Genomic DNA, 13,330 nt, shown 5'->3' with positions numbered 1-13,330 from the left:
TTTTATAAACTACAACTCCTCTGATTTCTGTTGTTTTTAATGGGATTTCTGACATGTTTTCCAAAAGCTGCATGTTTTCCATGGGGTAGGAGATTAGAGTTTTGGCTTATAATTGCACCTTATATTTTTTTTTCACAGTTCTGGCTTGAATAGGTAAGAGCTGTGTGTAAAAATAGAAAGAAAATATATATTTAATCTGTAAAAGCAGAAATTCAGACAAGAGATAATCTGGGTATGAATATTTCTTTCCCATAAATTTACTTCTGGATTTCCTCAGTGCAATTTTTCTTAAGAAAGAGAAATGAGCTTTCGAGAATAACATTTGAAGGACAGCTGGGAGGAAATGTGTAAGAGCATCTCAGTTTGTAGGAAGAAAGGGCAAAAGAGAAGATAGAAAAGGAAGAAGAGAAATAGATACAGAAGGCATCTCAGAAAAATGGCACCTGTTGCTGTTGACTTTTAACACTGGGGAGAGGATGAGGAATGAAGTATTTGACATCATGGAGTCCAGCTGAAAAACAGAAGGAGGGAGATACAGTAACCTCTCTAAGCAACTTATAACAGAAAATGGATTATCCTCTAGAGATCAGCATAGGTCATAAAATACCATAGATAGCCTTTAATTCCTAAAAGCAAGGGATTTAATAGCAAGAGGTATAGCTGGCATGTTCAGACACAGTCACATTTCATCAGGATGATCTTCACTTCTCCATAAAGAAGACACCTTAACATGGAAACGTGGTCCCCCGACCAGTCCTCACAGGCAGAGGTGCTGCAGTAAAATGCGAACACATGTCCTGTGCTTGAAGTATTTCCTTCCCACCTGGCCATAATGAGAGCTCTGCATGTAGGAGTTTCTAATTTACTCTTACCCTAAAGGATACCGTAAGCACTGTGGGGATGTTGTTAAACATGGCATGTTGTTACTACTGTGAGCTGCTTTCTGCTTACCAGTTCCATGGGTGACAAGTGATGTTCCTTCAGAAGGTTTCTTGTACACTGTATATTTAGAGGAAGTCTTGAGAAGAGCTATGACAAGACATACTAATAAAAAAACCCAAAACAGACATACTAATAAAAACCCCCAAAATATAATTGCTGGCATCCAGGCTTGCAGTTCAGTGTGGGAATTTCTTCCCACAGGATGGATGGAGAGTACAGTTAACTCATGTACAGCACCTCTATACATATACAAACATAATTACAGTTAGTTCATGTCTTGTTGGAAGTATAGTTTGTATCAAGCCTTGGCTCTATTCCACTTTTGCTGTTTTCTTTATGAAAAAATAAATGTGTGTGGCCTTAAGTTAAATTTATCTTATAAATATGCACGATTAAAATCAACCCTATTTGCTCATGTGCCAGAATAGTCCCAGCAGGGGAATTTTGAGAATCCAAATTTATTGCTTTGGCTCCTTGATTCTTCTGCTCCTTTGGCTCCAACCAAACACAAGCTCTGGCCAAACAAAAGCTGGAATGGAGTAGAGCATTTCTGCTGTGTGATCAGGTCCATGGTGCCAGCAGGGACAGCTGGCAAAGTCACTGCCCCTCTTGGCTTTGTACCAGGGACAGTCCCCATCTGATGGGAGAATGTAACCAAATTATGCACCATTTAAATTACTGTTTGCTAGGCAGGAAACAGTGTTTCCCTCCTGCAGAATGGGATTTGGTCCCTGGGACATTCAGGGTGGTGGGAAACATAAGAGCAGTAGAATGTTTTGGTTTAGAAGGAACCTTAATGATTGTCATGGGCCAGGACACCTTCCTCTAGATGGGGTTGCTCAAAGACCCATCCAAGCTGGCCTTGAACGCTGCCAGGGATGGGGCATCCACAGTTTTTCTGGGCAACCTGTGCCTCATCACCCTCAGAGTGAAGAGTTTCTTCCTAATACCTAATCTAAACCTGCCCCCTCAGTTTAAAGCCTGTGCTCCTTGTCCTATCACTAGATGCCCTCGCAGAAGGGTGGATGAGCTACAGCGAGTCCCTCTGATGCTATACAACTCTGCAAGTTCAATAGTACCCTAAAAAAATCCCTTACAATTCACTATTTAGATTTTTCCCCTCTCAGGGTGTCTGCAGTGCTGGGCACATGTGATGTATTGTGCTGGGCTCATTTGAAGCTTGAGTAGTTCGTGGGGGTCAGCAGCAGAGTGCAGGCTTTTTCACCCCTTGAGCAATGAAGCATTGAGTAAAAGTTATTATAACCAATTAGTGGTGGCATTATTATTACCAATTAGTGGCTGCATGAAGCAAATCATTACTCTAAGTTCAGTTATTAGCAGCCAGGTGTTTGTGAAACGTGCCATGTGCAGCCAGTGTTGTACCTCAGCAGTCACTGTTGAGGCCAGTCACTGAATTTGTGATGTCTCTGCAAGGGGGTTGTCACAATCTCCCCCCAACACTCCCCCCCCCAAAAAAAGTGTGCTTGAAGTCCGTGTGTAGGGCTTTTTTGGTTGCTGCCAGTGTTGTGTACCTAGTCAGTGAATAAAAAAAGTAATTGCAATCTCTAGACCAGCATTCTGAAACCTTAAATATAGTGAATTCATCATCCATGATGTAAAACAAAAAATTAGAATTACAGCTTTGTTGTTGGTTGCCTCTTCGTTCGTAAGAGCAAAATGGCCATGCCAGAGAAGGGGAGTTACAGTACAAATTACTCTTGACTGCAAGTATTGTTTCTCTTGGACTCCTGTTTATAAAACTCTTAATAAACAATTTTCCCACACACCCATTAGTTTTGCAGAATGGTTTTACAGGAGACAGTTTAGACAGCAAGCAACACTAATTATATTTTATTTAAAAGCTTAATTGCACTTTTTACTTTTTAAAAATTAAATAGGAAGTTAAGGAGGAAAAAATTCTAATTGTGTCTTTAGTGTCACTTCCTTACTGAACTACATATTTAACTTTGATGTATTTTTCAGGGATATTCATAGCTGTAAATTCAAATAAACAAAACAACAAGAAAAAAATAAGAAAAGTAAGCATAGCTAATAAATTCCAATACACTAAATACTTTCTGAATAGAATTGACTTTTTTGTGTAATTAGAATAGGCATTAGAAATATTTTTTGTTTCTTGGAGGAAGAAATTAGGGGGTTGGAGTGCTGTTTTCTCTTTTGGTTGTTCAGATGTCTTCTGATTTACAATATTAATGAAGAAAGGATTTGACATTTTCTTTGAGGTTAGTTTAAAGGAAATGAGTTGTAGGATAGCATCCATCAGGGTGCTTCAAGCACAGCTGGGCAGGGACATCTGGTGGTGCAGTAAAGGAATCATTGAACACTTGCAACTGAAAGTGAGTTACATTGGAATAATCAAGGAGAAAACATAATTATGGCCATACTATGATTACTTTTCTGTTCTGATATTATTCTAGAAACACTTATGTGCTTGTTTAGATTGCAGTTTGTGTGTGGTTTTAATTTACTGAAAAAGTAGAAACTAAAGCCCTATTCATGAGCTGGCAGCTTGCAGGCATAATGTGTTGGACACCCTTCACTCAAAGGGCATTTAACTTACAGTCAGCTGCAGGTTTAAAATCGAACTTAGGAAACTGGACTGTGGTACTGTGGATAAAGTGAGGTAGATATTAAACCTGTGCATTCGGACTCTGGACTTCTGCCAGTGATTCACTGTGTTCTCTGGGCTAAGCTGATTTTTTCAGTCCATCATTTAGTTTTCAACCCATTTTGGAGTCCATCATTCTGTAAGAGTGCTGTAATAGTGTTTCAGCTTCTGAATTGTATGTATGTTTAAAGAATCACAATTAAAATTACTACATGTCTTTGGTTTCAAAGTTCTATGTTAGTTGAAGATACAATGAGCGATTTTATTTTTATGTATTTACCTTGAACCCCTCTATATCATAAATATGTGACCAGTATTTTAACTGCAGTCATCTTAAAAGACAAACTCTTTGCAATGATTTTTTTGGTGCTGTTTGTAACTGTGTTCATGCTGACAAACCAAGTCCTTGGAAACATATGTATTGAAGGTTGTAACCTTGGAAAGAATTTGGAAAGGAGTGTTTAGTGCTGTGATGTCTTACCAGCTCTGCACCAGGCACTCCCCTGCCAGGACAAAGCAAGACTTTCTTCATTTGTGAACATCTTTGATTTGATGTTTTTCCTGCTGTTTGTGTGTATCCAACCATTGGTAGTACATGTTGGCCCATGCATGGAATCTTTTGGGAGATGGTGTCACCTGCTCTTGAAGGGTGTGTGGGCACTTCCAGGGACAATGTGGTCTCTGCAGGTGGAAGGCAAAGGGTTGTCATCAGCTGCTTCTGTTCACAAAGCTTTTGTAACTGCTCTCCTGCCTTCCCTTAGAGTAGGTATGCTCTTGAAATGGTGGTGCTGCTAAGTTACTAGTTTGTGCTTTGTGTACTGTGTCAGGAATGCATTTTTACCATCATGTATTCCCCATACAATTGTACAAAAAGAAAAGGAGAGAAAACACAGATATCTCCTCTCTCCTATGCTATCAACATGGTTTTTGAGGAGAAATCAGTAGCAGCTGCAAGCTACAGCTCCTTTCATTGTATCCTGGACAGAAAAAAAAGTCAATAACCCAAATCTTCCACAGCCAAATATGGGCTTCTTGCTGTGGTCGTTCTTCAAAAAAGGAACCCTGTAGTTGGTAAGAACAGATATATATTATATTTATATACATACTATCAAGCTCAGAATCACAGCAACCACTGACTGTATAATTAAAAAACTGGGACTTTCAGATTAAGAGTCTTCTTAAAGTAAGAAGCTGCAGAGATCAGCACTTTGCAAAGTACAGCAGTTTATCTCAAAGTCAGAGAAATTCCCTGCAGCTTTTCACAAGAAGGGTGGGCGTTTTCGTTGAGACCCAACCCTCCTTTCTCTCCTTGCAGTAAAACATTTGTTTTGTTAAACTCATCATGACTACTTTTCCATAAAGCAACAGTTCTTTGTCTTCTTGCATTGTTGCCCTAGTAGTTCTGTTACCATCCTTTAAAAATTTCTCCACTCTTGGTTTGGATAAAAAAGAGAAGCACTGGCATTTGATGCTGTGTCCTTTGTTTCAGAGATGTCCCAAGGCTGTGGTGACAACTGGGAATCAAGGATAACCACAGAGTTGTTGCAAACGTGCTGCTTTTTGTTAATGAAAAGCTGGTGTTCCTCCACAGCCCTTCTATGCCATATGTAATCTGTAACACTTTATATTGCCAGTAGCCCATTATAGAGAAATCTTTTGGTTTTGTCTTTCAGGTGCAAAGATGGCTTGAAAGGATTTACATACTCTGCACTAAAGTAAGTGAAGTTTCTGTGACTATGTAAGACAAGATTTTGAGGAATGATGCACAGTGGCAGCTGCATTGTAAGAAAAGATTATTCCTATGCTGCTCTAAAATTTGTCCAACTTTTGGGTATACAGCATATTTTGAAGAAGGTATAATCATAAAATCGTTTGGATTAGAAAAGACTTCTAAGATCATCCAGTCCAACCTGTAACCCAACACTGCCAGGTCCACCACTAAACCATGTCCCCAGATGCCACATCCACATGTCTTTTAAATACCTCCAGGGACAGTGGCTCCATCACTTCCTTGGCAGCCTGTTCCAATGCTGGACAATCGTTTCAGTGAAGAAATTTTTCTAATATCCAATCTAAACCTCCTCTGGTGTAGCTTGAGACAGTTTCCTCTTTGTGTGCTAGCAAGAGAGAAATCCTTTCATACTTGTGACTGTTATTAAAGGAAACTCAGGCATATGATTGCATGTTTTGGAAGGAGCACTTATCTTCTGTCTTTCTAAATCTGGAATTCATGATAACCCATATTTTCCTGGAAGCAAATGGCTGCTGTGTTTTTACCTGGATATTATTTGTTGCATTACATAATGACAAAGTTTTTACATCTTCTTTACCCTTGGCTAGACTGGTAAGACTGCCAAGGTACAGTGTAACTTGGATTCTAGTGCATGGTTTTAGGAAACATTTTGCCATTGTGTCCTCCCTTGCCATTGATACGCAGTAATTCTACATCTAAGATGAGCCAATATATTGACAATATCAGCTTCAGGGTGAAGAAAAGAAGGCTGAAGATGAGGCCAAGTGAAACAAAGTTGGTGATTTAAGTGGGAGCAAAAACATTTTGAAGATTCTACAAAATTGATATTTTATAAAAATATTGTAGTAATTATCAACCTTTATGTAACCCCATTTTGCTGGAGAGAATTGAGATATTTCAAGTGCTTTTTTATATTCCTACTTAGTGCTCTTCCTTTGTCTGAGAGGTGGACTTCCCTGTTAATGTTTTTGGTTTTAATTTTAAAAAATTCCCAGCATCAATTGTGTCTTCTAGATGAAGCATGTCTTTAAATATATGGATTGATCTTCTCAATGAAAGAAGTATGAGATTTGGCAGCTGTATAAGATGGGTTTTTACAGACGTGGGAGTAACAGGGAGAATCTGGTCTAAGACTGAGAGGCTTATACAGGACTTCATGTATTTCTTTGAGTTATGTAAATGCTTTGGTCTGTTTTGCTTTTTTCTTTCAGGTTCATTGTAGGGAAAGAAGAAATCCCCACCCATTCTTTTTCACCTGAAGCAGCATTTTCAAAAACAGATAGAAAAATCAAGCATAGTGAAAAAGTATCACAGTCAATGAACATACTGGCACTAACAAAAAAGCTCATGGACAAAGTGTGAGTAAAAAAACCCAAAAGAAAAAAAAAATTGAATCATTGTTATATAGAGCACTTTAATGTCTGTTATGTTGTATTTGACAATATTTTGTAATGCTTCTGCTTTACATTTCAGCGTTTTTCTATTTCATTTTTACTAGGTAGTTAATAGTGGCAGATGATGAACTCTGGTGAAAGCAAAACTTGAAGAACTGTATGACCTTGCAACATGCAGTTGTCTAACAAGGGGGAACAAATTCAGCCCATGATGAGTGCAGGATGGTGTTGCTTTTTCTGCAGTTTTCAGCAAAATCAGTTCATGGCATAGTTCTGGTGGAACGAGTGGTACTATGAAGGAGGAAAATTACACAGCAGCAGATCTTACTTATGTCACCATAAGTGACTGTAACATAGTCTTTTGGGGGACCTACATCCCTGTTTTGCATAAAGGAGAACTACCTAAAAGAGAATTGGTGGCACGTGGGCTGCCTCTGCTGTCTGGAGATAGGAAATTGCAAAGCAAAGAGTCTAAAACTGTTTTACACGAGGTGGGATCTAGACATGTGAAGTTAGGCAAGGTGGGTGTCCCCCTATCTACAGGATCCAATTCATTGGCTTTTATGAGCTTAAAGAAGGGAGAGCAGTGAGCTTTTCAGTCTGATATGTTGAGACTGAGCATATGACTTACTTCTGCTGACTGATTCCTCTGCTTCAGGCACACTGGATACCACAGGGAGTCATTCATTTACAGGGAAGATGGAGTAAAAAATGGGTTGGGGATATATTCACATAACACCTATGAATCTTCACTTCTGCTGACCTCTTCCAGAGCAGTTTTATGACCAAATCTCTGCCTGCTCTCACACAGGAGGGCGTCTCCACGTGCATTGTGTACTCAAAGTATTGGCTTATTTTACTTGCTCAGATGATGAACAAACATGAATTGATCCCCATCACATGGTGACTTCCTATGATTTGCTGTGGGTTTTAGTTGAAAAAGATGAGGGAAGTCATCAGTGGTTTTTCAGGCATGACTGTATTAGACAGCAAAAGTCCTACAAGGAAAAGACACCTCCAGCCATAATCAAATGCTTTTACCTGAATTGCTTATGCCTGTTATGTCTTAAATACCCATGACTCAGTTTGCTAGAGATAGTTCATTGCTCTTCTGTTATTGGTTAATACAAGGATTGAAGATGGAGAAGAACAGTGTTTTAGGGTTTTGAAACTCCCAACTCAGATATTCAGCAAACTTTCAATATGCAGTTTTTATGCTCCCACTGGTTTCTCTTCCATATGGTTCTTTTCAATATAATTGAGTCTAAATGCCTGTAACCTGAGCACATTCTCATTACAATTTTGCTACATAAACTGACCTCACTGATGATTTATGGCCATTAGACTTTATAGTACACGATTCAAAACTTCCAAGATATTTTACATAGTATATAAGTTGTGTAATTTATTTTACATTAAATCTTAAATACTTGGATGTAGCAAAATATAATGTTCAGACCCAGTATGAATTACTTATTTTAATTCTACATAATGCAGGGCTAGAAACTGTACAATCCACACATCCCACCAACCCAAGCCAGTCTGTTTTAAAGACTCAAGGTCAAATTCTCAGTCCAAAGGAAGAGCTACATAAAAATCTACACTGCAGAAGAAATAGCCCAAAAGTGAGAGGCTTGTAATTGAGAGAAGTCTCACAGGGTGTGCATTAGTATGATCTGTATTGCCTTTCAGTGACCCTTACAGTGGTGTGAAAGATGAAAGGGCACAGGCAACAGATGCTTGCTCAAATATCCTTCCAGAACCATGGAGCGGAGACAAACCAGGAGAGGTCACATCACTTCTCCTTGTTGACCATGGCAGAAAATTTGTTCTTTAATTTAGCATTTTATGTGTAGCATGGCAAGAGGTTGGATCCAAATAAGTGTGCAGACACATTTTCTTGGTGTACAACTAAAGTATTGTTAGTTTTTATTGTCCTTTTATGGCATCATAAAAGTTCACAGTGCCCTTCAGTGGATAATGGGGAGAATGAGTGCTGGGCAAATAGCACTTTATGTATTTTTAGGCAAGAAAAATTTATGAAGTCTCCTGTTGCTGAAAACAGCTACGAGTTAATACGTGTTTCATTATGCTTTTTGCAGGTGCAAACATGGCCCAAGGCATAGATGCTGTAAACACTATGGAGATAATTGCATCTCATACTGTATTAAAGTAAGTGCAGAAAATGTTGGATTGACAAACTCTGGCAAAGAAGGGGTAAAAGTCAGGAAAAGCATATGCTTAGGAAGTGAGCAATGAGCCTGTTACTCATTCTTTTCTATTGAAAATGTGACAAGCCAGAAAACAGATTTTCTCAATTTAGGACGGGGCGGTGGTGGGGTTAAAGTTCTCTGGTCTTTCAGATTAGCTGTAGTGAATGAGTAACATAAAATGTGTGGGAAAAAACAGCCTAGCAAGCAAGGAACTTGTTTAACTATGTGATGCACTTCACGGCTGAGCCCACTTGTGAGTCCCCCTAAATAAAGCACCTGGAATGTGCTGCTGTGGCAGGCAGCCCCGGTCCCCGTGCAGCTGCACGGCTCTGGAATGTCGCTGCTGGGCACTGGGTGCACCCCTCCAGTCGTTTATTTTAAGGGCTTGGGGTAATGAGAGATTGGTCACAGTTGCTATGCCCAGGAAGGGCTGTTTATCTCTGGTGGTATAATTCATCCTCCATTATTAATGTGATCAGGGCATTTTTTTCAGAGAATTGCTGTGCAGAAATTTGTATTAGCTGGCATTGGGTTGGCGCAGGTGGTACCACCTGCTATGCCTGTTTTGGGAGTTGGTAAGGCTCCAGAAGTTCCCAATCCCTTAACAGTTGACCTGGTTTTATATATGGAGCAGCAAAAATGTGTTTGAGTATCTTCAGATGCTTTTAATGCATATTACTTTCAAAAATAACTTTTTAAAATGTTAAACGAATCCAAGGATGGGGAGGAAGGTGGATGTTCAGGAATACACATCCTTTTCACTTATTGATTGAGCATAATTTTGTTTTGTTTTAAATATCCTTAAATAGAATGAGGGAAGGAAAAAGGCTAACTGATAATAAAGCTGAGTAAAGACTTGACCTGACAAAAGTAAATTTTAAAAATAAATTTTTATAAAGATGTTCTCTCTTTAGAGAAGACAGTTGAGCATTTGAAATTTATTTCATTCTTGGACCTGTCTTCTTTAGTATTTTGGTGTAAATTATTCTTGACTACAATAACCTAGTGAGGAAAATATAGCTCAAGTGGCAGTCGGGTCCTCTAAATTTCCTGACTGTTCTGTGACTTTTTATTTAAATGAAAACATGAGTGAAAAAAAAAAAGTGTTTATATTTTTAAAGATCCAAAATTCTCAAAGTTCAGTTCTGTGACTGTTCCTGGAGTTGATCAGTAACAACTGTCAGCTGACATGATTTGAGCATGTTTTTACAATTCCTTTTCTGCAATGGAGCTGTCAAACCTGATAACGATGTGATGAGCTGCTTATTGCCAAAACTTCCCCTCAGTTTTCCCTTACCCTTGAACAAGTTTTCTTCTCATAAATACATCTGTGCTTTAACTGCCATTTGCATGCTCTTCTTCTCCTGCTTCACATTTAAATGCACATTAGCTCATTGACAGCATCATGTTGTAACATTCAGTAGTGCCATACCACCTGAGTTCATTGACTTCCCTTCAAACTTTAAATACTTGAAATGCTTTGTTCTTGTAAGTGTCTGAAAAGAGCGGTGACAGAAGCAGTGGAACAATATTTTTCCTCTTTAGGATTTTGCTTGTTTACAGTGAGGAGCCATTACAGTGAGGAGCCACAGTAGAAGTCCAGTTATCTGTTTCTTCTGCTGGTGCTGCAGACAGGACCAGATAACTCCAAATTTACTGGTGACTAGGGTGACCTCAAAGAATGATGTTGTAGCATCATACAATGGTTTGAGTTGGAAGGGACCTTAAAGCATTCCAGCTCCCCTGCTATGGGTAAGGTCACCTTCCACTATACCAGGTTACTCAAAGCCTCATCCAACCTGACCTTGAGCAGTTCCAGGAATGGGGTATCCATGACTTCTCTGAGATTATTTTCTATGATAGTAGTCCCAAAGTTCTGTATCTTGAAGGAATCTGGGCTACTATGTACCCAGAATAAACATTGAATATCTTAATTAATTGATTTTAACTATCTTAACTAATTCCTCATATATTGCAACAGGTTGAATGAAGTTATGGTATGTTTCTGAACTCTGTTTATATGCACATATGCTTTTCTGAATTTGAGTTGTAGCAAGTATCTTGAATGTATTAAGAAATTTGTTTCTCAAAAGCAGAAAGGTTTATTAAATTCTGGAGATATGTCATTACACTGTGCTACCACTTCTGGCTGATCTGAGCTCCAACTGAAAATCTCTGTGGAGAAATGGCTCTTAGCAGAGTTTTCTTTGCTCACTTGTGTTCATTACAGTGCCCTGCATATGCTCTGCTGTGTACTACGTCCATTCTTATTGGATGTCTTTTTATGGAAGATAAAGGTTACAATACTGTACATGGATTATAAGATATAATGCTTCCTGTGACTGTGAAAAAGCACCTGTAGGTGTGATATGATTTCAGCTGTTTGTAGTAATGAGCTAAATAGAGAGATTTTGCACAATACTGGTATTTCATGGGCATCAACACTAAACCTCAGTCCTGTGGTGTGGCACTTCTGATTTGGTAACTAATAAGAATAAAATCAGTGATGTGTTTGAGCATTTAACTAGTTGTAATTTAAATGTTTCTTCACCCCACTGAAGTCACCTTTGCTTGGTAAAAACATCAAACACACCATTCTGTTGTTTCTTGTTTTGGGCTTTGTTCCTCACAAAGGTTTAGGACATTTTCTTATTTTTTTTTATTAATGGCATGAAGGAATGGAATTTTTTCTATCAAAAAAATGCTGTTGTATTGTTGGATGACTTACTTTCTTCCACTTGGTTCTCATAAGCCACTTCTTGAGTAGCAGGAAGAGTAATTGCTTCAGGAAGAGTTTATTACTGGATGTTTAACCACAATAAATTTTTATGATCTTTATGATGCATTATAAAGTTCTTTAGGAGGAAAAAATGGTTTTAGTTTCTGAGTTTGAAAGGTTGCTCAGTCAAACCCCTGCCAGATTTCCTTGTCACTGGAATTGTGTCCCTGTAATTGAATAAGGTGCTTGCCTTATTTGCAGGTGAGTGCAGAAATAGTTTTCACATAAAGAATCTTCCAGACAAAAACTGGGTAAAATTTATTCAGAATTATTTAATAAGGTTCACCTTAGGGTAAGAATAATGGTAGGAAGCATTGGAGGAAGTTAGAAGAAACTGGGGAGAATAATTTGGAAAAAAAATTGAGTGTGGTTTTGTGTCATGTTAAAAAAGAAAACAGGTCCTTATCCAAGGTGGAATAGTAAGTAAATTCTTTGGAATCCATTTTATCCCTTCTCAGTAGCTCTGCACATGAAGTCCCTTCCAGCTTCTCCCTTTCCCTTGCTGCAGGCATCCCACAACCTCATGTTTAGCTGAGGAAAGGTCTGTGAGCATGTGCCAAGCCACCAGGGTTAACTTCTAATTCTCACACTTTCTGAAATTTAGTTTTGGTGGACTTTTTCCTCTTTACTGTTTTCTTGAGACATTTGAGTACAGAAGTGTTCATTTTTTTCCACTGCATTGCTTTCCTCTATAAACCTCTATAAACCCATTTGTGGTTAAAAGCTGGTCAGTAAGCTAGAAATGAAGACATCAGGATTATTTCAAAGGACAGAATTTTGGAGTATAATAGAAGGCTTTTTCTTGAGACCTTTCAAAAATTCACAGAAATTAAAGAAGAGTCAATTGTCTGTGATTTTACTGCATTTACTATTTTACAGGGTAACTGGGAAAAAGAAAACTCTTGAGTTAGAAGGTGGGAGTAGAAAACATTTATATGTCTTACATATTACCTTCAGAGTGGGTTTTAAACTATTTGCTGTCAAAAATAAAACCTTCTGTAGAAGCTTTGGCTTTTTCTTTTCCAGAATTTGTGGTTTCTTACCACAAGATCTCTATTTCTTTTCTCTAGGGCTTCATTAGGATGTTTAGCATTGGTTACCTGATCCAGTGTTGCCTTCGGATTCCTTCCACCTTCCGGCATCTGCTTACACAGCCATCACGGCTACTTTCCCTCTTCTACAACAAGGAAAATTTCCAGCTTGGAGCTTTTCTGGGATCTTTTGTCAGTATATACAAAGTAAGTTTATAGCATACAGAAATGACAAATGCTCTGGGTTTTATTTCACTTTTCAGAATATCACAAAGAGCTAAAAAGTCAAGCTGCTTAATGGTACTGGTGCTGTTTTCGACAGCATGTTACTGACAAATTTTATACTATTGCAATAATCAAATTGTAAATAGAAAGCTGTTCTTCCATTCTTTTTTCTGTAATTTCTAAATAGACCTGATGGATTTTGCAACTTGTTTTCAAGATCAGGAGATAGAGAGTACTTCAGAGAAAGTGAATTCATATTTCAGAGGGATTTGCTGCTACACAAAAGCATTTTCATGCAGGCACAAGTAGTGACTGCAGTAGTGTCTGTGTTGCCAGAGAGAAGCCTTGTGCAGATTTTGTTGGT

General features: G+C 38.4%; 1 protein-coding gene across 1 annotated transcript in view; it reads left to right on the top strand.

Moving 5' to 3' along the window:
* TMEM135 (transmembrane protein 135) overlaps positions 1–13,330 on the top strand; it is a 156,280-nt gene that overhangs the window by 132,719 nt on the left and 10,231 nt on the right. The window contains exons 7-10 of the mRNA XM_064719310.1: positions 5,245–5,286; positions 6,536–6,682; positions 8,821–8,890; positions 12,781–12,948. Coding sequence (XP_064575380.1) covers positions 5,245–5,286; positions 6,536–6,682; positions 8,821–8,890; positions 12,781–12,948 — 427 coding nt within the window. The remainder of the gene's footprint in view (positions 1–5,244; positions 5,287–6,535; positions 6,683–8,820; positions 8,891–12,780; positions 12,949–13,330) is intronic.

The sequence above is a fragment of the Zonotrichia leucophrys genome, chromosome 1, assembly GCF_028769735.1.
Source record: "Zonotrichia leucophrys gambelii isolate GWCS_2022_RI chromosome 1, RI_Zleu_2.0, whole genome shotgun sequence".
Taxonomy (NCBI): Eukaryota; Metazoa; Chordata; class Aves; order Passeriformes; family Passerellidae; genus Zonotrichia; species Zonotrichia leucophrys.
This window is presented reverse-complemented; position numbering and strand designations above follow the sequence as displayed.